Genomic DNA, 26,559 nt, shown 5'->3' with positions numbered 1-26,559 from the left:
GCGGCGACGGCGTCGGGGCGGGGCGGCGACGGCGAGGTGGCGGTAGAGACGCGCGGCGACGGGAGTGGAGCAGGAGAGATCGAAGTCGCGCTAAGTGATGTATATGCAACAAAAGCTTTGGTCCCGGTTCGTGGCACCAACCAGGACCAATGCACCCTTTAGTCCCGGTTGGTGCCACCAACCGGGACCAAAGGCCTCTTTTCAGCAGCCAAAGGGCGGAAAACGAAGACATTTGGTCCCGGTTGGTGCCACCAACCGGGACTAAAGAGTGGCATTGGTCCCGGTTAGGGCCACCAACCGGGACCGAAGGGTGGCATTAGTCCCGGTTGGAGCCACCAACCGGTACCAATGGACCCGTCTAACTACTTTTTTATTTTCTGCAGCTGTTTTTTTGTTGATTCTTCCTGCAGCTGTTTTTTTAGTCCCACCTCGCCAAGCGAGAGGCACTCGCAGCTGTTTATAAGCCCTGAGTGCAGAGACGATGACGAAGAGGCCCAATGCTCCTGCACGTTGGTTAGCTTCAAGCCTTGAGGAATACGGTAGACTGCACAAAGATATGTGCAGTGCAGTTGACACTATTCCGAAAGGCTTGAAGCAAATTAACAAGCATTGTGCCTCTTTTTTATTTTTAATGACTTATTACAACTGAGAAATAAAAAGAAAAGAAAATAGTTGTGATTAACTTTACTAAAATATGAGCATAGATGCTTATTTTTAATGACTTATTATAATTCAAAAATAAATAGAAGAAAAAATAGTTATGATTAACTTTACTAAAAAATGAGCATAGATACTTATTTTTAATGACTTATTACAACTGAGAAATAAAAAGAAAAAATAAAATATAGCTGAAAAGAAAAAAAACTATATAGAAAACTACTCAGAAATGAATTGAAGCAAAAAATAGTTGTGATTAACTGTACTAAAAAAGGAGCATGGATGCTTATTTTTAATGACTTATTACAACTCAGAAATAAAAAGAAAAAAATAAATATAGCAGAAAAGAAAAAACTATATAAAAAGATACTCAGAAATGAATTGAAGCAAAAAATAGTTGTGATTAATTGTACTAAAAAAGGAGCATAGATGCTTATTTTTAATGACTTATTACAACTCAGAAATAAAAAGAAGAAGAAATAGTTGTGATTAACTTACTAAAATATGAGCGTAGATGCTTATTTTTAATGACTTATTACAATTCAAAAATAAATAGAAGAAAAAATAGTTATGATTAACTTTATTAAAAAATGAGCATAGATGCTTATTTTTAATGACTTATTACAACTCAGAAATAAAAAGAAAAAAACAAATATAGCAGAAAAGAAAAAAAACTATATAAAAAATCTACTCAGAAATGAGTATAGATGCGCTTATAGAGGAAATTCAATTTAAATTCATAACAAATTTCAAGAGAAATTCGTATGAATTTAGCCTAAATTCCCTATATAAGGGCATCTATTTTCATTTTCAGAGGAGCTCAATAAGGCAGAGAGGGAGGGGCTTATAAACCGGTCTGATTCCCCTCCGGTTGGCGAGGTGGGACTAAACTTTGGCTGCAACGAGGATCAACCCTTTAGTCCCGGTTGATGGAATGGACCGGAACTAATAGTCGGCCTTTGGTCCCGGTTCAGGCCACCAACCGGGACCAATGGTGGTGGGTCAGGAGCGAGGGTCATTGGTCCCGGTTCGTCCCACCAACCGGAACCAATAGGTCCAGACGAACCGGGACCAATGGCCCACGTGGCCCGGCCGGCCCCTCGGGCTCACGAACCGGGTCCAATGCCCCCATTGGTCCCGGTTCTGGATTGAAGCGGGACTAATGGGCTGGACCGGCCTGGACCATTGGCCCCTTTTCTACTAGTGTGAAATATATAAACATAGTAATCATATAAATGTATGAACTAATAATAATATATCAGTATTCAGCTTCATAGACCAAAATGAAGTTGTGACCACAACAAAAGTCATGGAACCAAGCCTTGCATAGAACCAAACTTCATGTTGCAAGCAAAAGTATAGTAATCCAAATTAATTACCATAAAAATATAGCTCTGCTTCTGTTTCCGGTTGCATATCATTCACATTTTTTTGTTGAATTCGCATTTTTCACTGCTTGCTCTATTAATCGAAAACCTCTTCATGTATGACACTTGATAATTCAAATTTTGAAGTTAACATATAATTATCTAAAACATGTCAAGAAAAAGACTAGTTCCATGAAGTCATGATCTGTCCCAATAGGTAATTGCACACGCCCTGACCACAAAATATTAACCCTAACTTACCAATGTTTTTTAGTCATTACCAGCTAGCACGTGAGAATACACGGTTACTTGAAAAACTATGTTTAAGTGGCTGGTTAGAGCATCTACAGCCGGGCACCCCAAACCCTCCTCAAACACCCACTTTTCATCTGTATCTTACATTCTCGATGTGATGGCAATTGCTGAAAGTTTTTAGATTTTCACTGAATGGTCATTTTCAATAGATACTTCAACAAAATTACTGTACCATTAGGTTTGTTTAAAGTGTTTGCAACACCATGCAAATAAGTAGGTGGTATACACAAAGCGTTCTTTTCTAACAGGACATTGTTGTTTCTAAGATAACAATATCCACAGAGGATAGTGAATACGCAAAATACTTAAAAAAGAAAAAGTCTAAAATAAACCTTGAACTTGTAGACGAAAGCTAAATCGAATCCCAAACTTCAAATCCCGGAAATCAGCACACCGAACCCTCTGATCCCGGTCTATTTTTAACCTTGAGTGAGTTCCCAAACAGGGATTGTCGACGTGGCATGTTAAATCCCGGGATTGTTAGCTGTGGACTCGACTGGGCCGGCCCATCAGGCACGAAGCGAGTTTTTTTTCTTTTAACTTGGGACCTGGCAGAGTATAGCTCATCCCGCTAGCCACTAGTACATACAACTATGAGTGACACTATAAGTGGCCCGGTATATTTAAGCAGACACCAAAGCGTTGAACTTTGAAAAAAATTTAGGGGTAAACAAATATTCAAAACATAAACAATTTTGGAAATGTCCGGACATTGTATAAAGTGTGAGCACTTTTTGAAAATTCTGAATACTTTAGGAAAACAACTATTTTTTGAAAAAGCAATCAATTTTGAAAAAGCGAACACTTTTACAAACCTGAAGAATGCGAACACCTTTTGAAAATTGTAAAACTGGGAACGAATTTTGAAACCTGACCAAATGTGTAAGAAATTTTTAGTGACATCTAAAAAATATCACGAGTTTGGATAAATGCATGTGGCTTTTCATAGACAAATAGTACAATGTAAAATAATATATTTGTGATTCAAAAAGAATAAAAAATGCGCTTGTGACTTATAAAAAACTGTATACAAAATAGAAAAAATGTTTTCTTGATGTGGAAAAATGTATCATACCCTTAGAAGACTATATATGACATGTGTTTGAAAAAAGTGTATACAATTTTAGAAATGTGTAACAATGTAAAAAAAATGTTCGTGTAGTTTATGAAATGTTTGTTGTTGTTAAGAAAATGTAAAATGCATATTTGAAAAAATATTACCATGTATTTCAAAAAATGTATGTAATATATTTGAAAAATGTCGAAAGTGTATCAAAAAATATTTCACGTCTACTCTAAAAATGCACATTGGGTACTGAGAATAATTACACTTGTGTAAAATAGAAAATCAGTTACCGGTAAAGAAGCAAACTAAAAGCAAAAAAACTAACAATATGAAGAAAACAAAAAAAAGAGAAAAAAAATGAAAATTATAATGAAGAAAGAAAAACCAGAGAAAAAACAAAGTATAATGAAGACAAAAACATAAGCACAAACACCGGAAGCAACTACAAGTTCGAAGTTTATTTTAGACTTTTTTCTTAAAAAAACATTTGCTGTACGGAAACGAATAATAGGCGTGACGGTGAGAGGTTTTGCTCCCGGCGGGGCTCGAACCCGCGACCTTCGGCTCATAAGACCAACGCTCTAACCAACTGAGCTACGGGAGCTGAACGAGTAAAAAGTCTGGTTCCCGGATTTTATACGTTGCTTCTCTGTACATCAAATTGACCGGCAAAACTGCGTGTATATATATATATAGCAAGCAAAATGGTACTCGTTCGTTCGTTGCTCTCGGAGAAAGTTTGAAACAAAAAAAGGCATCTTTTTATAAACAGGGCACACTAATATCAGGGGTCATTAGTTTATTAATCACCTCAGCTCAGCTCAGCTCAGCGTCTAACACAATGTAAAAAACTCCTGGATGAGAATACGGCCAGGAGCCTGAAGCAAACCTGGCCCTAACAGGAAGTTGCAAGCATAAACATCAGAATCCCTCCCATCAAGTTTGTGTATCCGACTATCCCCTGCGCTCCGCAAAAGTGTAGCCGTTTCCATAATCTATACTGGACTAGTTCAGGTCGCTGAACAAAGTATGAACAAAAAGAACGAAATGTAGCCGCTGGGATAGAGGTAAGTACTCTCTCCGTCCCATAACGTTAGACGTTTTTTGAAACTAGTGTAGTGTAAAAAAATGTCTTACATTATGGGACAGAGGGAGTATGAACAAAAAGAAGTCCAGTCCTGAACAAAGTTTCCGTAATCTGTACTGTATGATATTAGCCGCCCAGGAGGAGCATGCTAAGGCTATCATGCTAAGCATGCCTACCCCTCGGTACATCACAAAAATGTAGCCATCATGCTAAGGCTACCAGAGCATAGAAAAATCACCGTGCACCTGCTATATATCAACCAGGGAAGCGCGAAACAAAAGAAGGAACTTCGTCGAAACAAAGTGTCCGTAAATTATGTGCTGCAAGTACTTCCTGTGCTTTTAACCTGCGCCAAAAGCGCGCCGCGCCGACGAAACCATGCTTGATAACGTCGCCCTTCAGCATATGCCATGCGACGGCGGCGGCGGGTACTGGTGGTAGCCGCTGGGAGGCACCAGGAACGTGCTGGTGACGCTGCCATCGGAGCCGGTGGCCGGGGAGCTCGTCTGCGGGCCTCCAGCGGGGTGCAGCCCCGACAGCAGCACGCTCCTCCCGGCCTGCATTGGAGGCAGGTTGTTGATCTGCGCCTGCCTGCCCAAATCCTGGAAACGCCACCGGTACGTCGTGCCGTCGTGCTGCTGCGGGGGAGGAGTCGGAGTCTGGTGCCACTGGCCATAGCTGCCTGCACCCATGCTCGCAGTCGTAGGGTATCTCTCGCTGGACCCTCCTGGTATATCGTGTCTGCTTTGGGGGTAGTAGTAGTGCTGGTGCTGATCCGTTGGGCACGCCCCGCCTGAGAATGGCGGCCGCCTCTGGTCTTGTTGGAAGGCTCTGCTGTTGTACTGCTGCTCGGCTGGGTAACCAGGGTTCGAGAAGTGGGATGCATCGACGTTTGCCGGCGTTGGGTGTTGCTGCTCTGGCTGTACCCATTGCTGTTGGCTCCCTTGGTGCATAGCATTTGTACTATGATCATCTGGCATCCCCCATTGCTGCTGGCTCCCTTGACGCCGGAGATTTGCATGACCATCCGGCATCCCCCATTGCTGCTGGCTCCCTTGGCGCCGAACGTTTGCGTGTGCATATGTTTGCCCCCACTGCTGATTGCCACCTTGCTGCGGAACATTTGCGTGTGCGTATGGTTGCCACCACTGCTGGTTACTCCCTTGCTGCGGAAAACTTGCATGCGCATATGGTTTCCCCCGCTGCTGGTTACTCCTGCGCTGCAGAACATTTGTGTCTGCATATGGTTTCCCCCGTTGCTGCTTACCCCTTAGCCGTGGAGCATTTGTGTGTGCATATGACTGCCCCCACTGCTGAGTACTCCCTTGCTGCATGGCATTTCTGTGCGCATCTCGCATCCCCCAGTGATGACTCCCTTCGTGCTGGGCATTTGCATGCACATCTGGCAGGCCCCACTGCCGGCTCCCTTGATACAGAACATTGGCATGTACATCTGGCAGTCCCCACTGCTGGCTCCCTTGCTGCCGAGCATTGGCATGTACATTTGGGCCTGGGAGCCTCTTCTCCGATGCAAAACCTGTATCCTTACATTCATTAATCACAACGGTTTTTGCAACAGAAGGCGAGAACCCCTGGTACTGTGGATGTTCTCCAGTCAGATAGCCGGGCTGAGATACATCTGCGGATTGCTGAAAAATGATGGCGTATTCGAGTAAGTGATGCAAAAGGCGGCGTGTCGATATGGGAAAATATCTGGGAAATCTTAATGTGCGAGAAGAGAGTGCTACTGAAAATGCGAGTATTAAAAGGAATCCTCATCTTACCTGTGTGAGTTCAGAGAATCCATTACAGACCGTAGAATTGCATAGTGTGTAGCCATCCCGTTTCATCTGCATATACAACCCAAAACTCAGAAATCGACCTGACATATTATTTCAGCATACAAAGAAGACAGTTCCTAAAACAAATCATCCAGGGCAGCAACTAGTTTAATATGCAAAAAGGGTAAACAATAAAAAAATACTGATATTTAAACATATATCAACAGCTTGTCAGTGCCTAGTGGCAAGTGGCCACAGACAGAATGTATTTTTTTAACCAGACAAAGACAGAAAGGTTCAATTTCTTTATTGTCAAAACAATGAATGCCTTGGAAGACAATGCTTACTTACCAGAAGAATGAATTGATCCACAAACTTCTTTGCTTGATCCTGAAGCATACCATGGAGGAGACAGAGATGAAGAGGTATTACAGTATTATTCTTGCATTGTAAAACTGAATTAAAATAGTACTCACAGAAGTGGGGAGAGTAGCGATGTGAAAACGCTCATGTCCCGATATCATTTCAACAGCTATTTGATGGTCATCCGGTGAATCAGACTCAAGAAGGCAAAGTATGTAATGAGATTGATCAATTATACCTGCCATGTGCAATGCTTTAGAACAAGAGTAGAACTAAGCGCAAAATAAGAGTATGCGTGCGCAAGCAGAAATAAACCCACCTCTACAGAAATACTGTACACGGTGAAAAACAAGGCTTCTAATATTTCGAGTATGTTTCGTTCTCCTAGTTAGACAGCATGAAATGGTCTCCTCCCGCGTGTATGGACTTCCCTCAGCACCCTCATACCGAATGAAACAAGATGGTGAGCAGGAATTCACTGGCGTCAATGTTTCAAGACCATCAATTTTAGCAGCATTCCCATCTGGTGCATGCCTACATAAAGAATAATGAACAATATAAAGAACTTCTATAATTCTGGCACCAGTTGTACCGAAAAAATCCAACTTAAAATGAGAAGTACAGAGTGAAGTTGTACAACACCTCTGCGTGGTCAGGATGACCTCTGATAGAATCCTTTCTATGTTAGGTTCAATGTTATATAAAGGGTGTCCAATGCACACCTCAATATCTGGAGAAATACCAAATTGACTGCTAGTACCATCAGTAACACCTGGTACTATTGAGCTTCTGTCCTCACACGAACGCCTGACCAGAATATCAGCTTGTTTCTGCCCTTCGAAATGGATTTGCTGGTTCAGAGAAATGGTAGAAGTTTCTGATACTTTTATCTTTGAAGTAGTAGGTTGGGGCTCCATGGAAGCTTTATCCTCCTGAGGTTTGGCATCTGCATTTCTTGAACTTGCATTGCAGGAAGTTACAGGGGTCACTGAACTGTCTTTGAGCTCTCCTCCGTGATTGTCCACATCTACACATGAGACGAGATGACTTTCTCTCATCCTTGTATCCGAACAGTGAACCTTTTCAGGGATTTTTTCTATATGCAGACTATTTCTGTTCAAGGAAGAGTGTGGAAGAGTGGCCGGGAGTATTGACAGGGGCTCATTTTCCTTTCCTCTGCCGATTGACTGTTCTAACTTGACCTCAACCGGCAGCTCTTTTTGAGATCCCAGCTTAACCTTTTCAGGGAACTGTTCTAAACATGACTCATTTCTGTTGAAGGAAGGAAGTGAGTGATTTGTTGAGACAACTGAGAAGGGCTTCTGTTCCTGTAATCTCATGTCCTTTTTGCTCATGGTCTGATCAACCATAACCTCAACTGGCAGTTCTTTCCGAGAACCCTGCTTAACCTTTTCGGCAAACTTTTCTGGACATGGATCCTTTATGTTCAAGGAAGGAGTTGAGAAGGACTTCTGTTGATGTACTTCCATGTCCTTGTTGCCTATTATCTGATATACCTTGTCCTCAGCCGACAGTTCTTTTGGAGATCCTAGCATAAGACCTTCTTTATTTGGAGCCTCCGCTGACTTTTGAAACTGGTCATCGGAACTTCGGGAGCTCAACCTTGCACTTTTGTCTGAAAACAGCCTTTCATGTTCAAGATTCGAGCCCTCCTTTCTCTTTTGTGGTAGAACTGTCTCTCTTAGGAATCGTCCCTTTTTATGATCAACCTCCATGGTATCTAAGTCCACCTGATGCTGATCATGATTCTGAAGAAAATTATCAGAAGCAGGAGTACTTGATGCACTTTGTTCTCTGTCACAGAAGGCAGAACTGTTGATAATGGAAGAAGAGCATTGCGTAGTATCTTCGGGATCAGACACTGCAGTTGATTTGGCACTGTTAACTTGGGGAGGTGATGGACAGTTCACTGGCGAGCAGCTCAGTATTCCGCTTGGCAAGACTTCTAGAGCTGAATTCTCAATGCATACTGCTGCACCTTCACAGGCATCGCATTCCTTGGGCTTGCATTGTTCAGGAGGGCCAGGAGAAATATTGAGAAGAGATGTCTCTTTCATTCGTTGTCTTCCCTTATGTAGACCTAAATCGATCTATTTACATACAATTTGGCACAAAAGCACAAGCTAAGTTGCAGTACTTTCTAAAGTTAACAAAAGAATTGAGTAGGATCCAGGAACTGAAAGCGGGGGTACCTTCTTAACAGAGTTGCAAAGCTTCTCAAGGCATGGCTTAGGATCCAAATTAAGCCTGGGTTGCAAGGAATTAATGATGGTCGACTCGGCAATCTGAAATATGCATAAGAAAAATAAATCAGGTGGGATTTTGCAAGTAGCAGATGAGAGTTAAACATTGCCATTTCAGGTTTACAGAAGTGCTGACCAATTTCTCATGATAAGTCCATGAAGCATCCGCAATCAAAGATAGATCATTGACAACACATTCAGTGCCCAACCTAAGAGCAATTCTGTTCATTATGGGGAAGTCGTCTTCTGAAGAATTATCCCCATTCGACAGGAAGGACCTGTAGTCCCGCACCTGCGTACATTACAATGTAAAAAAGGAAACCCGCATAAGCAGAGATAATACAGACACTGAAGTTGGAAGATACGACTCGAGCTAACCTCACAAACAACAATTCCATTTTGGAATTTGCAAGGGACACCGTGCAATATATCTTTAGGCAAGCAGCCATACTCAATATCCTGTAAGAACACATTTATAAAAGTATAAAATCCACAGATGATGCACTACAAGAATATGCAACAGAAATAAGAAGACCATCTGGAGTCAGGACTACATAACTTGTTAAGGGTGCTCTGAATTTCTGGGAATAAATATGCAACAAAAGCTATGTGGTGGTTCCCCCACAGAAAGAACATGCCATAAAAGAAATAAAATGTACACTCCCACGAATATAAAATGTGCAGTGGCTCCATGAAATGTATGCAAAGCAATACTTTACTCTGATCTCATCAGCAAAAGAGAACTATGTGTGCAACAAATTTGGCGGCAGTCGAAATGCCCTCTAGTCTCGTGTGTTCGCCTCCGGCGCGCCCATAAATTTGTTGCACAGGAATGGACTGTGAAGTCTAGCACCCACTCCGCGGTGCAATTAATCACTCCTTTTTTTACCTTGTTTCTGTAACTTGGAAACCGACTCATGATTAATTACCCCCCGGCCCCCGAGTCACCCCCCTCTCCCCCTTGACAATATATACAGAGAAAAACGAAATGAGCACCATACGTACAGACAGCAGAGCTGTGGACGCCCTGGTGTAGGGCATCCTCTCTAGATCATCACCAATGAGGAACACAAGCATCCCCTGCACCGAAACCAACAGATTCGGCCATGAGCAACCGAGCAGCATCATCAAGTAATCACACAAAACAAACGAACAAACATGTAGCAGCAGCGGCCAGTGCGATTCGCACGCAGACCTTGTCGAGCCCGCCGACCGAGTACCCATCCGGGAACAGGTTCAGCGCGAAGGACGCCTCGAGGCCTGCAGCGGCAGAGGTTTCAGCATCACCAGCTTGTCGTTGAGCAACATTTGAGCGAGTTCGGAATAACAGATTAACTGAAGAAATCGGGGCGGACAGGTCGGGGCCTCACCGGAATCGGCGGCATCGGCTCCGTGCGCGGACGATCGGGCGGCGATGGCGAGCCCCGGCCCCGCCGCGGCGGCCTGCACGCACGGGTTTCGGTCAGATGGTGAGCGCCCGTGCCGTACGGTCAAGGTCGCGGCGAAATGAGCGGATACGGAGGGGATGGACGGAGGCGGCGCTTATCGGGGACGGGGACGGGGACGGGGAGGGTGCTCACCTCCCACGGCGGCGGCTTGGGCGAGGCGTCCGGGGCGTCGGCGGCGGGGGCGGAGGCCGGAGGCGGCGGGTAGAAGCGGCGGCCGCGGCGGGCGAGCTTGAAGGAGACGACCATCGCGGGGCCGCGGTGGCGGTGGCGGTGGCGGTGGGGGGTAGGGTTTTGGTCGGCGGTGGGTGGTTGGTCGGGGGTTTTTGGTCGGGGCTTCTGGAGGGAGGGAGAGGTGGCGCCAGGCGGGGCGGCGAGGACGGGGCAGAGAGAGTGGGGGACGGACGCCGGATGGCCCACTGGCAGTGTCAGCGGGGCGGGGAGGACGCGGCACGCGCGCGGTGTCGCGTGCCGTTGCAGGCGTGTGGTGGGGCCCGCGTGTCAGACGGGGTGGCGTGCTGTGGTGCTGCCCGCGGCAAAGGCGATGTCGTAGCGAGGAAGATTGTTTTTTTTCAAATTAAAATAAATAGAGTTTGAGTTGGGTGTTAAGTCAGATTTATTTATTTTATCAAAAAGGAATTCAGATTTATCTACGTTTGACCAAATCTAAAATGTACCCCCTCTGTTTTAAAATAAGTGTTGTATATGTGTGTGTGTGTGTGTCTTTGAGGTTGTAGATCTTCGCATATTTTTATATATAGAGGGTCAAACTTGAACGAGTTAGAAGGTGTTCTGTTGAGATAAAAAAAAGAAGCACAAATGGAAGCTAGTGGGCGGCCTCGGCGAGCGCCCACATGAGCGGCTCCCTCCGGGGAGCGTCCCACCGGACCGCCATCACTAGGGTCCTTCAGCCCCTGCCGCGTGTCAGCACTCCTGCTAGTGGTGTAGCACATCAGGCCCTCGGGAAATATGTGTGCTTCATGTTGTCGATGCCTAGTGAGGAACCACATCACACATGTCAATGATCTCTCATTTGACTTGCCCTCCCGGCAAATCTCGAGCTGACTTTTTTTACTTTGCTTCAGTTTCTTGGATGGATCGAAAAAGGGAGGGGAGAGATTGAGAGAAGGACAATGGCAACCTCCATTCACATGATTCCTCCTCAACCGTGCGCAACATCGCCTTCTTGACATACTCCGCACCAAGAGTTACCATCTCCTAATGCACTCCCTCCGTTCCGAATTACTTGTCGATGTCCCTCCACGACAAGTAATTCGGAACGGAGGGAGTACCTTACAGCCTCCTCGCCGACAGGAGCAGCCGTGTTCTCACCAGCCAGGTATGTCTGCTTTGCAGCCAAATTGAACGCTCTCGCACAAGCCAAACCAAGCCGCGTTGACTCATGCCGGAGAACCTTCTTGCATGAGGACAAACTGCTCCATAGAGGAGGAGGGGGCAATCGGGAAGGCCACGCGCGTCACTGCGCAACTCGAACAACCCCCCTCTCTCACGCGACTAGTCGTAGGGTGATGGGCAGCTTCCTCTACAACCTGCAGACGGGCCAGTGTTACCACCAGAGATTCCACGCTCTCATCGGGAGAGCGCAAAGCTGGGCTCGCTGCCTCGTACGCGCCAACGTCCAAGGCATACCTGGCCTTGACCACGTCTGGAAAAACAGAGACATAGATGGCCTTGCCAGTGGCCGCCGCTCCTTCCCTTCACCGGCTTCGAAGCCACTGTTGCCATGAAATTTCACGTGTGGAGGTAGGTTAAGATGGAATGGAAGCATTGCTCAAGAAAGAAGATGGTGTGAGAGAATTTGGAGAGCCTGGGTACAGTTTGCCTATATTTGTAATTGTAGTCGCTCAATTCATTCCAGATTTTGAATCCCGACGCCACTTATTCATGTCAACAGCGTGTCATGTGTTTGACAGAGCGAAAACATGGCGGTAGACTTAAATTCTTCTTCTTTATCCAGCTAGCCGTGGATTGGCTTCTCCTTCTCTTTCAATTGTTCATGCATGGACGGACTCTGTCAGGGCCCAACTCTAGCCCATACTTGCGCGTGGGCTTGCCTATGCACATCACATGGGCCTGGCCCGGCTAGGAATCATCTGGCCGCTGCAGCTACAAGTACGTGGGTAGAAGCAACGACCAACTCATCCAGTGGATCACGAAACCCGGCGGCGGCGGCTATCTTCTTCCTCTTCCTCCTCCTTCCCCAATTCTTGTATCCTGTGATTGTAATCCCTAAATTGCTACACGAATTTGTGAGAAGAGTACTAGATCGAGAAAACATATTGTTAGGTTGCTAACATCTGGTATCAGAGCCAGTAAATTTCGCCTACCACCTCGCTCGATTCCCCAATTCCACCAGCGACAGCACCATGCCCGATCCGGAGCAGGCTCCTTGTTCCCTCGTCTATCCACCGGAGTGGGACGCCATGACCGCAGACGAGCAGATGATGTGGTTTCTCGCGCAGCTATCGGCGCAGATGGATAGTATCAAGGCCGAGTTCGCGGCCGCGCGCATGGGTGATCCAGTTGGGGCTACCCGCTTGTCGATCCGGCGGCCTCAACCACGACGCACGCCTCGTTAATGCCTGTCCCCGACGTCTCCGGCTCCACCACCGAGGCCCAGGAACTGCTCGAGGTAATCCACGACGAGCCCCCTGCTGGCATTGCAATGGCGCACATCACTTGTTCGACGGATGGCTCGAACCAAGTTGTCGCCACCAAAAACGTCAACAAGGTCACCACCGCCAGCCCCGAGCCCGTCGTCGACCTCAGCAACAAGGAGGTTGAGCAGTTCGCTGACTCTGTCATGAGTGCCGAGTCCCTCGCAGTGGTGACTGCCACGGTGTTGTCTTCCAACCCGGGCAAGTACGCAGCGTGGAGACCCCTCCTGGTGTCCTCACCACACCTGCAGTACCTACTGGCATTTCCTCATCCACCACAAAGGCCAAGGAGATCATCGAGGTTACCTACAATGTGCCCCTGGACTACATCACCAAGACATTCGTGAATTGTTCGACAGATGATTCGTACCGAGTTGTTGCCACCCCGTCACTCTCATCGGCCACTACCATCGTCGGCGTACTTCCTAATCAAATTTCTATGCAAGACATTGTTCTGTTCCATGGCAAAGCTTGTGGTTGCGTCTCCGGTGACTCTGAATATGTGTGGTGGCCACCGGACCAGCAGCCAAGGATGAAACACGAATTGCAAGAACAGCCACCTCCTACTCAGTATGTGCGAGGCAACACTAATTTGCCGTTGACCTGGGATCCAGGAGAAGTACTGAAGCACAATTTATTACCACACAAGGCACACGGTCCGTTTGTTGGCTTCGAAAATGCTCCGGTTCAGAGACTGCTTCAGCTTCTAGTAGAGTCTGCTGGATTTGCAATAGACATGCCTTCTCCAATGTTTTGTGGTCCTTCGTCGCAGTCAACTGATATAGTTGCAGCTAATGTTCTTAATGCTTATGAAGAGCAACATGTTTCTCTGGACAGGACAGTTTGTACTGCTAAGAGCGCCCCCGACCAGGGTATCTTGACTTCAGGGGATAAAAAACAGTTGAGTTGGATCAATCTATTCGCCGAACTTTTAATAAGGGAGACCCTGAAGTTCCTTTGTGTGGCATGTCTATCCACTTTCAGGCTGAGAACATACACAACGGGATGGTGTCTTTACTAGAGCTACTGCATTGGCCTTTTTGGGAGATATGTTCTTTGGTTCATATAGTGGTGATAACTATAGCTGATAATTGTCACCAGATAGTAAGGCTACAGAGGGTGATTGGAGAAGGAGCTCTCATTTTGCAAGGTAGTGGCAGCAAGGCCGAGCTGCAACCAATGCCTTGGCCATCATTTCTGGTGGATCAAGCAGATGAAAAGGTGATACGACCCATGCCGTGGCCGCCATTTGCTTGGTCTCCTGAATCCTCAAGGTATTTGGCAAGTTTGCAGCTGCAGCCATGTCTTTGTCAGAAGGTTATTTGCTGGATTCCTCCTAGACAAAAGAATGTCCATGTCCCAAGTCAGCTGATAACGCCAATAATGGATGATTTACACTTGTGTGCTATAGAGTGGTGGTCAGTGATCTCTTTTGTGCAGTCATCTTCTGAAGTACGTGATCAAGAGAATGTGACGCTGGAGCTACTGTGGCCACCATTTTCAGGCAACTTCAGAGCAGTACAGGTCAAGGAGGCCACTACTCGTTTGGGGCTTGAGATATTGTGGAACACTGGAGATGTTGCGTCTAAACACAAAGAGCCATGGAACTTGTCAGATGCTGCCATTAGGAGCATTCCTGTTACTCACAAATTTAAGAAGATTTTAGACATGTGTGCAACCACTTGTTGTGCTGAAGGACTGACTGAATTGGAAAGAGCTCTCGTTCTGAATATTATGCGCAAGTTCCACTGAAGCAAAGTCCTAAACTGGGTGTTCTTACTCCAGTTGAATCAGCAACCCTGCCTTGCATATTTGAGAATAGAGGATTCCAGTCAAATCAGTCTGTGTGATTGCACTGTGCATATAATTGATTCAGTGCAACGCTGGATAGTGGTTAACTCGGCAAGTACAAGGGTTGATGTATGGTTTAACTCGAGATTCAAAGGAACCAATGACCTTCTTGTACGGGTTGTGTCATATGAGCCTAGGCTATTCCTTGCTTATCTGCTGCGCATTTTCAAGAAAGAACTCGAAGCCTATGACAACATATGCTCCCTGTCTTGGCTCTATTCAACTTCTGCGGTCACTGGTGATCTTGGTATGCTGGAACCTGACTTGCACCTCTACCAACGAGGCAGGTCTTGGGATCCTGGAGGATTTGCATTATTGTTGATAATCAAATTGACTCGACAGGAGGTCTTTCAAGGACCGAGTTGTGCTATGATTTTGGTTGTCCGCTGTCTTGTGGCCTTGCCAGATTCTGATCGTCAACCATCAAGGAATCTGAGGCCGGAGTTAATCAGCGAGGGAGCATGGAGCATGGGTGAAATGGTGTTATGTACTTGCTCGGATCAAGAACATTCTCAAGAAGGGAGGGGTGTCATCTTTGTCTCTACCGGCTTCGCACAAGGCTCTATCGACGGCTTCGACAACGACTACTTCCTCGACATCTTCTTCAACTTGGGCGCCATTATCCACGACTACTACTCCCACGTCGTTAAATTCATTCCCTACTTCAGCTACCACCGCGACTTTGAGCTAGTCACGGACAATCGAGTGCAATGGGATCCGGGAGGTTCCTGGTGGAGTCGGGCTTGGGGTCGAGCCGAATTTCAAGAAGGGGGGATGTTAGGGCCCAACCCTAGCCCATACTTGCGCGTGGGCTTGCCTGTGCACATCACATGGGCCTGGCCTGGCTAGGAATCCTCTGGCTGCTGCTGCTACAAGTACGTGGGTAGAAGCAACGACCAACTCATCCAGTGGATCACGAAACCCGGCGGCGGCGGCTATCTTCTTCCTCTTCCTCCTCCTTCCCAAATTCTTGTATCCTGTGATTGTAATCCCTAAATTGCTACACGAATTCGTGAGAAGAGTACTAGATCGAGAAAAAATATTGTTAGGTTGCTAACAGACTCGGTACCCACTCGAGAGATTGTGTAGGGCCATATCTGAGAGATCAGTTGTGCGCATTAACTAACATGGCTTCCGAAAGAGAAAGGTGTGGCTGCTCTCAGGTGCAGGTGCACCTGGATGAACATTAAATTCAGAAGAAAAAATATAACAAAATAAAAAACGATTTTATTTACATCAAACAAGATCAAATGTTTTAGCTTCATGCAAAAATTCGTCCGCAAAGAAGGAGCCTTCACAAAAAAAATGCTCAGAAGTGCAAAAAACTTTGAGCATTGATGTTGTTATTTTTTGAGGGCTCCTATTGTGGATGAAATTTTGCAAGAAGCTATAACTTTGGATCATATTTGATGTCCCAAAATTTCAGTTTTATATCATTTTGTTTTTTTCATGTGTGAATTTACTGCTCATTAAGGGTGTAGGTGCAGCCAGGAGTGGAAAATCCACACAAAACAAAATTTGATCAAAAGTTTTAGCTTTTTGAAGAATTTCGTCCACGAATAACACTTGAGGAGGCCTCACAAAAAAAATCAATGCCAAAATCATCCCGGTGCACCTACCTGCGGAGATCATTTCACCATCACCGTCACCACGCCGTCGTGCTGCCGGAACTCATCCACTACCTCGCCATCTTGCTGGATCAAGAAGGCGGAGGACGTTACCAAGCTGAGCGTGTGCAGAACTCGGACGTGTGGTACGTTCGGTACTTGATCGGTTATAGCGCGAAGAAGTTCGACTAAATCAACGGCGTTACTAAATGCTTCCGCTTACGGTCTACGAGGGTACATAGACACACTCTCCCCCTCGTTGTTATGCATCTCCATGGATAGATCATTATGTGTGCATAGAAAAAAAATTGTTTTTCATGCAACGTTCCCCAAACACGGGCCATTCGCTAAAATAGTCACCGATTTGCGTGATCCACCCTATATCCTGGCCCGAGTAGATCCGCCAAATCACCACGTCCCGGATTTTTTTGCGGGCTCCCTTATTCGCGAGCCCATTTCCTACATTATGCGGGAATCCCCCTTATTTTGCAGATTTCCCTTTCTGTTGGCGTCAACTATTTCCGCCCGATTCCGTTTCCCGCTTCCACTCTCCGTCGCCGCCGCCGCAAATCTCCGCCAATTGGCGCTGCATCCGGCTGCCCCAAACCGCGTGAAAGGTCCTCCGCCGCGCTGCATCTACTCCACCAACTTTCGGCAGCGGGGGTGGCCATTTGCAGCCATGGCTCTCCGCCGACGCCATGACCTGGGAGCTTGGCACGCGGGCTCGTTCGTTGCGGATCCGGTTGGTTCCGGCAACCTTAGTGGCGCGCGTTGGGGGAAGAGGGCAGCAGGGAGCTGCTTCGATCGGGGGAGACGAAAGGGGCGGTGCAGCGTCGGGCAGCGGGAAGAAGAAAGGCACGACTACACGGCGACCGGCGGGAGAAGAAAGGGCAGCACGACGCGGCTTTGCTTCGCCGAGATATGTTGGGGTGAAACTCATGCCGGCTCGTGCTCGATTTTGGCCCGCATTGGTTTCTGGTGAACTCATTCTGGAGTGTGTGCATATTGTAGATGCAGTGGAGTTCGTCCTCGTCGTCTTCATCCGATGCTTTGGACAAAGAAGATTTGATCCTTGACGACGATAATGAAAACCTAGTGTTCTTGCATCTCGTCGATGAATTTGATGCAAGGCTGAAGAAAAAATGGCGCTGGTCGACAGTCGGCCGGTTATGCATTCCCCGCAAGTGAGCTCTTGGCAACAAAATTCTCATGTAGGACTACTTAGCTGAGGTACCGACATATCCAACTCACCTATTTCGTAGGCGATATGGAATGCGTAGGTCACTTTTCGTCTGCATTGTCAAGGCTTGCGAGAAAATTTGTTGTTTCTTCACCCGGCGTAGGAATGTCGCTGGTTTGATTGGTTTTAGTGCATATAAAAAAATGGCCGCGATGAGAGTGATTGCATACGGTGTTCCAGCCGACTATGCGGATGAATATCTTCGCATTGGCGAAGATACCACCATCAAAAGTGTCTGTGTCTTTGCAAAGACAATAATCCGGATTTTTGGCCCGGGGTATCTTCGTGCTCCAAATGAAGATGACGTAAAGAAACTCATGGCAATGAAAAAAGCAAGGGGATGGCCGGGCATGCTAGGTAGTATTGATTGCATGTATTGGAGCTGGAAGAATTGCCCAGGAGCTTGGGTAGGGCAGTACACTGGCCACAAATGCAAGCCCGCCATCGTTCTTGAAGTCGTGGCCTCACATGATCTATGGATTTGGCATTGCTTCTTTGGTTTGCATGGGTCTTTGAATGATATCCATGTGTTGCAACGATCTCATTTATTTGCTCAGCTAGCTAGTGGCAAAGCTCCGGCTTGCAACTATACCGTCAATGGCCATGACTACACCATGGGGTACTATCTTGCCGACGGTATTTATCCATCATGGTCAACATTTATGAAGACCATTAGTTACCCCAAAATCAAGAAGCACAATTTTTTTGCCGAAGCACAAAAAGCTTGCCGAAAGGGTATTGAGAGGGCATTTGGTGTATTGCAAGCTCGGTTTGCCATTGTTCGAGGTCACGCTTGCTTCTGGTATAAAAAATCCTTTCGAAACATCATGACTGCTTCTGAAATTTTACACAACATTATCATCGAGGATGAGAGGGATTTGGACTTGGAGTACAACTATGACAATGTTGGTTGTCGTGCGAAGCCTGCCATGGATGCAGATGAGATTAGCGAATTTCTTGAGATCTACCGGAAGTTTGAGAACCGTACTCTCACAATCAACTCCAGCATGATCTTATTCAGCATTGGTGACAGCTATATGGGCGGAGATAGATCCTTATTTGTATCCATGTCTATTCATGTGAGATTTGAACAATTTGGTGTTGTAATAATTATTAGAATTCGAACATTTATTGCAATGATGACTATTGTTTTATTTTGAGTTGCTTGACCATGTATATAATCGTTAGTTGAACTTATTTTAGATTTCATTCAATTGACATTATTGTGACATGTGCAATTTTTTGATGTTTTATGAAAAATTTACGGTGTAGCGAACGATCCGGCCGAACAGATCCTGCATACGCTTCCCGCAACGCTTTCCTTGTGCGAAGCGTTTGCGGCCAGAGTGCTCGCCGCACTGTAAAAACAATTTATGGGAACCCTTATATGCGTTTTGCGGGACGTGCGGTTACGGAATCTGCTAGAGATGCTCTTAGGTGCTTGAGGTGGGTCAGCAGTAGTAAGGCCCATGACATTCAATTTGCCACGCAACCCTTCACATGCCCCTTCGTTGCCAGTTTCTTGTCCACGCTAGCGGTTCACCCCAGACCAGGAGCATGCGTTCGTGAGCTTCACCCCCCGTCCACCCGTGTTAGCCACCGGCGCCGAGGCCACCACTGGCCAGCTTGGCTATTTTGATGCTGGTATCTTTCGAAACACCGTAATAGTGTGGTGGTCCATGGGCTCGAGCCATCTCACCTCTGTAATGTTGGACTGTCATGGTAGCAAAGGTGCCCTATGGCTTCTTTGTTTGTGCGGCTGCGCCCTATAACCCCTCGCATCTCATCGCTCCCTCTTTAAACCCTTGTTGTAAATGTCTGCCCCTAATTATGAGGTGAGGAATCTCCCACCCAACAAACTTTTATTTTACAAAATAAGTGACTGAAAGTTCAGAAATAACTAATGGTATCTTTCCCTAATAATAAAGCATGGGTTGACTCCGTGGGTTCACTGTCACAATACGCTTCTTCCTGTAAATTTATGTTTTCGGTTTGAATTTGAAATATATACGCGAGGTAGTATTAATAAAGGGGCTATTATATGAGAGGTGGTACTATTCTAACCTGTTTTTCGTTGGACCGTGTGTTGCTTTATTTTCGTCTGTCTTCCCTACATGGGCCGAATTGGGCTTGCTTCGCGCTTCTGTTTTCTGTCCAGCGGCAAAAAAATGGCTGCAAAAAATTCTTGCACTTTGCTACTTCGAACTCGGGACCTCATGTCCCGCAGAGAAGGCAACATCAACCTAAGCTAGCACTCAATCTTGCTAAGTAACAGGGCTCCTATCTAATAGTCCCACCTCGGTTCTTTAGACTTAATTTCACCAATTTAAATACGGTCATAAGCTGCCCGGAATATCAGCAAGTCACACGAGCGCCAAGGAAATAGAAAATCAAGAAGAAAGACTTGATGTAGGAGGCAAATTAAATGGGATGGAGGAGGGACATGCACTCATGCTGATTGGTTTCCTAATTAAATGGGATGAAAGATGGAGAAGAAATCGGTAATTGGTTCGGCTTAAAGGGCAGTGAAGAGTTTATATCGACTGGGCTTATAGCCGTGATGCTTCTACAGCCTTGGAAGATCATGGTCTTTGCTCATTCTTTTGTTTTTTGGGCGTACATTCTCTATGAACAATATATGTATCAGGTCGGGGAGGAGAAGTAGAGAAGTATTGTACGGCTTGGAGTCAGCAGCCATGAATTTGAGTAGGTTTACATGCTCATCTTCAAAATAAGGTAGTCTTTCTACTGGGATTTGACTTACAATTCTAAAACTTTGTTGAGTAGAGTATCAGTGGAGTACGTAGCTGCAACCTCAAATTTCTATGTCAATTGGACTTCAGATGAAACGGACATTTCTATTTTCAGAATGTTGCCTTGCTGTATGCAAAATAAACTATGTACTTTATAAAACTAAATCGTGTGTGCAATAATAGTTGTTGACTAGCAAATTTGCTTAAAGGATTCCATTTTTTTTCCATCCTTTGAACCATAATCAAGAAGATTATGTGAAATATTTTGAGTTGATTCATCCTTGCTTATTTTCTTACTGCCATATGAAGTATCAAATATCAAAGTTCTACATTCTCTCCATGGAGACACGCGATGCGAGAGAGGAATATTAGCAATTGTTGCGACACACTTGGAGTTGTTGTTCGCTTTTGCTCCGTACTGAAGCACAAAGTACATGTTAAGAAGAAGGAGAGATGAGGCAAGTCTCTGAAATCCAACATCACGAAGTATATGTTAAGAAGAAGGAGAGATGAGGCGAGTTTCTGAAATTCACCATCCACCCAAGCATCAGAAAAAGGAGAGCATTACCACGGGCTAAAGGATTAGTTAACATATTAATTTCTTTTAGGTGGAATTAACCAGTTTGTATTTGATGAATAACTTTGAACTAGCTACTATTTTGAAATAGAGGACATGTATCTGGAGTCTTGAGGCAAGTTTATTGGGCTTGAGTGTGATATTTTTTTCTCCTGGTGCAACGCACGGGCATGTTTCTCAGTTTACATCCTAAGTGTCCAGCTACAACTCCAACAACTTAGCCCCCAACCATACCAGCGGCAACCACATTTGAATATGCACCAACATTTGCCATAGACAACAAGACAACATGAAGTAACTAAGTGCTATAGCTATACACTTGAGTTGTTTCTAGGCAACAAGATCAAGAAATTGACTATGATAATGACAAGGAAAAAACAGATCGGCTCTAGCAAGTAATGACTCAGAAATAATTACCCTATTGGAGTTGGGTACTTCTTGAAATATGTCTCACATATAAAAAAAATTCACATCCGAAACTTATGTATTCTAGATTTTCCTATTTGTGTGTTCATGATCTTACACTAGAAACCATTTTCAAGATATTAGTTGGAGGAAACGCTTTAAAGATCACTATTAGGATATTTTAAGATATTAAGATAAACAAAAACAAGAACACACTAATATACATACACTATATTTGCAGAAGGTAATGCACATTCTACAATTTATTAAAGTGTCACAAATTAATGATGTCGAGGCTTCGGATATTGTCTTTCTTTTTTTGATCTCGCATTTAGAAGCTTCTGTTTAAAAGATCTTATAAAGTGCCAATGTCCCAAAGTTAAATAAAGCAAAATTGTTTTATGTACAAATTATATCTGGTTGAAGTTAGCATGATGAATTTGTATTTATTTATGATGGAAGATAGAATAATATCACCAAGAGATCATAGTTAGTATTTAACAATATTTCACATGGCTAATCATTGATAATTAATTTATAGAAAAATTATACTAGTGGTGACCTATAATCATACTCTCAGATGGAACCATGGAACCACAAACAAACCCATGATTTTTATTTTTATTTGAAAAACAGAGAACAGGAAAAAAAAGCAAAAGCTGAAGCAAGAATAATAAATCTCAGAGCAGAAATACCCAATCTAAGATCCAATTTGAATACTAGTCACGGTCGGTCTCATATCTTAGACTAGATGCAAATAGTACAAGGAAACCAACAGAAGCGATCGATTCACATTTCGTCGCCAAAGTTCATCGCATCTCCTTACAAGTAGTAGTTGTATGTTAGGGGAAAAAGGTAAATAAACATTTCTAGGCATATGTAGGGTTGTACGACTACTAGCAGCGAATAAGTAAATAAAATAGTCGACGACCTAGACTGTTCTCAGCCCTCGCCGGAGTGGCCACTCCACGCTCTACTCCGCCTTCGGGCTGTTCGCCGCCGCCGTCGCCGGGCTGTTCGCCACCGCCGTCGCCATGCCATCCGCCGCCGCCGCCGGGCCGTCTGCGCCGATGCTGTCGTCTCCGCTGAGGCAGGCATACCAGTTCACGGGAGGTGAGATCCTGCGAGCAGGCAGCTCCGGAGCTTGTCCGCCGTCGACCTTGCGGACCGCATCCGCAAGCTCGAACACGCCCGTGCCCCTCCTTGCCGGATGAGAGGGACGGGTCGAACGGGGCGCCATCTCTGTTCTCTCTCTCTCTCTCTCTCTCGCTCGCTGCTGTGGTGTGGAGGGGAGGGGGAAGGCGGTGTGTGTGTGGCGATTTGGTGGAGCTCGTCTCGGCTCGGTGAGGGAGGCAACGCCTGCGGCTGGGCGTGGCTTTATAGAGGCCGGGGACGACCGGGAGGCCATCTCGAACCTTCCGGCGACGGCATTTTGATCCGAACCTTCCAGCGACGGCGTTTTGTCACTAACGGAACGGTTGGTTTCTCACGCTTCAAACCAAAACATTTAATATCGGATCTGTTTCTTGCCCGTTCGGTAAGAAATAAGTTTCCTTCTATGCACACGTCTCCTTCCCAAAAACTCTGCCGTGCCCATCGCTCCCGTAGGCTGGCCCTCCATCAGTTCCCCCCCGCTGCCCGTGTCTCGATGAGAGGTTGATCGATCCTCTCTAACTGTTGTTCCTCCTCACTCATCATGGATTCACTTCGATGCATCTAGCCTTCAGCACGTTGATGATTTCAGTCGTCCGTCCATGCTCGAATCAATCTAAGAGAAACTGTGTATAATCAAATTCATCCTCTACTGCTGCATGTGGTCGGGTTCCTCTCTAATATTAGAAATCTTGAATCTAATCAGCTTTCAAGCTCTGCCCATGCAATAATCCAACATCTTTTTTTCAGGCAAGCCGAGGGGATGTGGATGTATCAAAGACTATCGAAAGCAGATTGATTAGATGGATGCCGTCAACGAGACTGACGAGCAAAAGAACTATGCATGCAATGATTCGCTTAGGCGAGTAGTAGGGAGGGACTGGAGCGGCCGAACTAGCTGCACTGCATGTTGCTACAGGTGTAGGACGTGGCCAGGGCAGGACTATACTTGGAGTTGGACGAGGCCAGTTATGACCAGGCATAGACATTAGGTGCAGGACGTGGCCAGGGTGGGGCTGTACTTGGAGTTGGACGAGGACAGTTATTAGACCAGTCATACAGACATTACTTAGATCTGTCCTTTAAGGGAGAGTCATCCTCCCACCCGCTGCATATCTTGGTTATCTTCATAAGACAGTTAATTGCGACATGTTCAATGCATCGAGGAGCAATTAGAATATGAAGAACTAGATAGGATTGCTGCAGTCATCGTGAACCCACAGAAGAGTCCACCCAGCCGTCCTCTCCTCCTCTAATCAGTGAGGATCCCGGATATGCACAAAACAGGCAACAGGTCATGTGTTTGGCTGTAGGATCACATGGCGTACGGCCATCAGCCAATGACGCACGACGGCGCACCTGGTATCATCTTTTTTTATTGAGTTGCAATTTTTGTTGGTAATCATGTTTTTGTCGATGTTTTGGTCTGAACATTAGCCAGCTGCTGCTGCCAATGTTACTCTGTATTTACCATCTACCTTCTAGATTTTACATCTTTTGTCATTCACGAATTCATGTTCAGTGCTATTGACCTTTACCATGTTTGCATTTAGCTGAATTGGCATCAAATATATGAGATTAGTCATATGCCATATGTGTTTGCTGTAGTAAATAATATAGTTATTAATAGCATGCTCTGTGATATTTTCAGGTTCTGCTAGCAGGGACTCCTTGGCTCCTTGGTCATCACTCAGTTGCACAAATATGTATCAGCATGATATTTGGAATTAATTAGTAGTTACTCAATCATCAACTTTGTATGTGCTTTTTGTTCTTCTATTGATAATGTTTAGATCAAATAAATTCCATGGGGTCTAAATTTTATCCACTGTATAGTTCTGGGACTGGATTCGGATGTCATAAGCCAAAAATAGCATAATACAGTGTGCCAAACAAAACATCTTGGATCTGTTAAGCTGTACTTATAGGGCAAACAATTACACTTTTTCATCTAGGCTACATGCCCGGCCCTGGACCATTATTTTATTACAAACCGGTAGAAAAGAGTACTCCAACATGAAGGATCAGAGGGTACGTAGCTGTCTAATGTATATATCGCATGGAATCATTATATCCTTCTATTCCAATGTAACGTTTCTGAAATTTGAGACCTACACAAAACAATTTATTTTTCCATGTTTTCTTTACGTTTGACTAAACAAATAGATTTATATGCTGAGTTCGTCTTCTTAGTATCTTAACCAATGATGCGACGACGTAAAAGCCATATTGTCCCTTCAGATGCTCTTACATATATTAGATTGTTAGCACTGACGCTACTTCTATACTTGACCATTATTTATTTCTAGAATATTTCCCTATCTCAAACAGAGATTATCCTGGCAGAAACTCAGTGTCCTATTTGATAGATCGTCTTATACATGTTCCTACTGGTGAAAAACATTCAGACATAACTGATGTTATTGTAATTAAATTTGAAGTATCTATGCTTATCTACAATCTACAATCTAGAATATTTGGGGTTTTCTCGACAGTTTCATGATACACTACTATCACTAGGTTATACATAGTGGATTCACAAAGTAGACAAGATTTAATAACACTATTAATTGAAAGGAATATATATTCAGAAAACTGGGATGGAAAGTATACAAATCCTAGACTAAACTATGTTACCTTAATATTATTTTCTATTATCATGTTGTCCTGTACTGATTTTTCCTTTAATTAATATTGTTTGTATAGATCTACCAATAAGTCACAAAAAAATGACAAGAAGATAAATATTAGTGTAACAGAATTTGTACACTATGCATACATGTATATCATCTGATCAGAAATTTATTAAAAATATATTCCTTTCTGCCACACAAAAGCATTATTCGTTGTCGCATGTTATTTCTTGCGATCAATCAAAAATGCACAAGAAATATTAGTTTCCTTTTAATGTCTAATGTGTATTCCATGTAACAAATATTACTAAAAGTCCAAATTACATACTTCCACCTAAAATAGGCTAGCCCGTGCATCTGCACGGGTGGACGACTAGTTTACTTAGTTTGTGATGTTCCGTTCGCCCAGCCCAAGTGCGTGTGCGTTTAATCGCAGAGGTGAGGCACTTGCCCCATCTTTTCTTCTTGCCATCTCTCTCATTCTGATTTGTCACATACCAATATGAAAAAAAAGGAAAACAAGAACTAATCAAACTATTTCCTTCAAAGTATCCGAGGCCAGCTAATTAATTATGAAGGCACTGTTGGCTATCGTAGCCCCGTACCGTACGTAGGCGCCTCAGTTGCCGTTCCTCGTCCCATGGTTTGCTTTACCATGGTTTTTTTTTCCTTTTTTGATGAGAGAGAGAGAGAGAGAGAGAGAGAGAGAGAGAGAGAGAGATCTTTACCATGTTTATGCGGAGAAGGCGCTGACTGGTTTTGCTGCCTCCAGATCGTGCTCTTTTGGTCATGTGCCATGCCGCCCACCTCTCTCTGTGCGTGACGAGTAAATGGTCCATACTTCTTCCAGTACAACGTTCCTCTTTGATATCTCCATCGGCGTGTCATAAATCGGACTACATGTTCAAATGAAGATGCCCTTGAACTTCTCTGTCATTTTAGCCGGCATTCCTCCTCGCTTCTTCTTCTCGTCGTCGTCTCCTCCCACTTTCTCCACCGGTTCTTCTTTTGTTGGGTCGCCACCTTCATTTACATTGCTGATGCAGGCGGTCTTGACGGAATGGGCAATACATAGGAACCAGTTGGGTTGTGCAGTAAACTTCAACCAACAATGCACCAAGAGGAAGTGCTTCTTCTTCACCCTCAAGGACAATGTGCACGCATGGGAGCCCCAAAGAGAACATGCTCAAAATGTTACATATTCGGCCAAATGACCAACAAACAGAGCATACTCCTGGCCTGTGAGCTAAGTGCATACGGCGTTTTGTCACTGACGGGACGTATAGAAATTTTAGGGTAAATTATGGAGTGGAGTAAA

General features: G+C 45.0%; 1 protein-coding gene and 1 non-coding gene across 2 annotated transcripts; both read right to left on the bottom strand.

Annotated features, from left to right (window-relative positions):
- Positions 1 to 3,935: 3,935 nt before the first annotated feature.
- TRNAI-UAU lies at positions 3,936 to 4,009 on the bottom strand. Its single transcript has one exon. It is a non-coding gene; the product is annotated as a tRNA-Ile (tRNA).
- A 549-nt stretch (positions 4,010 to 4,558) lies between these two features.
- LOC119279104 lies at positions 4,559 to 10,594 on the bottom strand. Its single transcript, XM_037560496.1, has 13 exons — positions 10,481 to 10,594; positions 10,271 to 10,343; positions 10,096 to 10,190; positions 9,906 to 9,980; positions 9,279 to 9,359; positions 9,037 to 9,192; positions 8,850 to 8,942; positions 7,279 to 8,747; positions 6,956 to 7,170; positions 6,750 to 6,874; positions 6,625 to 6,663; positions 6,277 to 6,342; positions 4,559 to 6,141 (listed from the first exon to the last, which is right to left on the bottom strand). Exons 1-13 carry the CDS (start codon positions 10,592 to 10,594, stop codon positions 4,891 to 4,893), a joined length of 3,852 nt encoding a protein of 1,283 aa, XP_037416393.1. The 3' UTR covers positions 4,559 to 4,890.
- Positions 10,595 to 26,559: the final 15,965 nt, after the last annotated feature.

The sequence above is a fragment of the Triticum dicoccoides genome, chromosome 3B (genome assembly GCF_002162155.2).
Source record: "Triticum dicoccoides isolate Atlit2015 ecotype Zavitan chromosome 3B, WEW_v2.0, whole genome shotgun sequence".
NCBI classification, from domain to species: domain Eukaryota; kingdom Viridiplantae; phylum Streptophyta; class Magnoliopsida; order Poales; family Poaceae; genus Triticum; species Triticum dicoccoides.
This window is presented reverse-complemented; position numbering and strand designations above follow the sequence as displayed.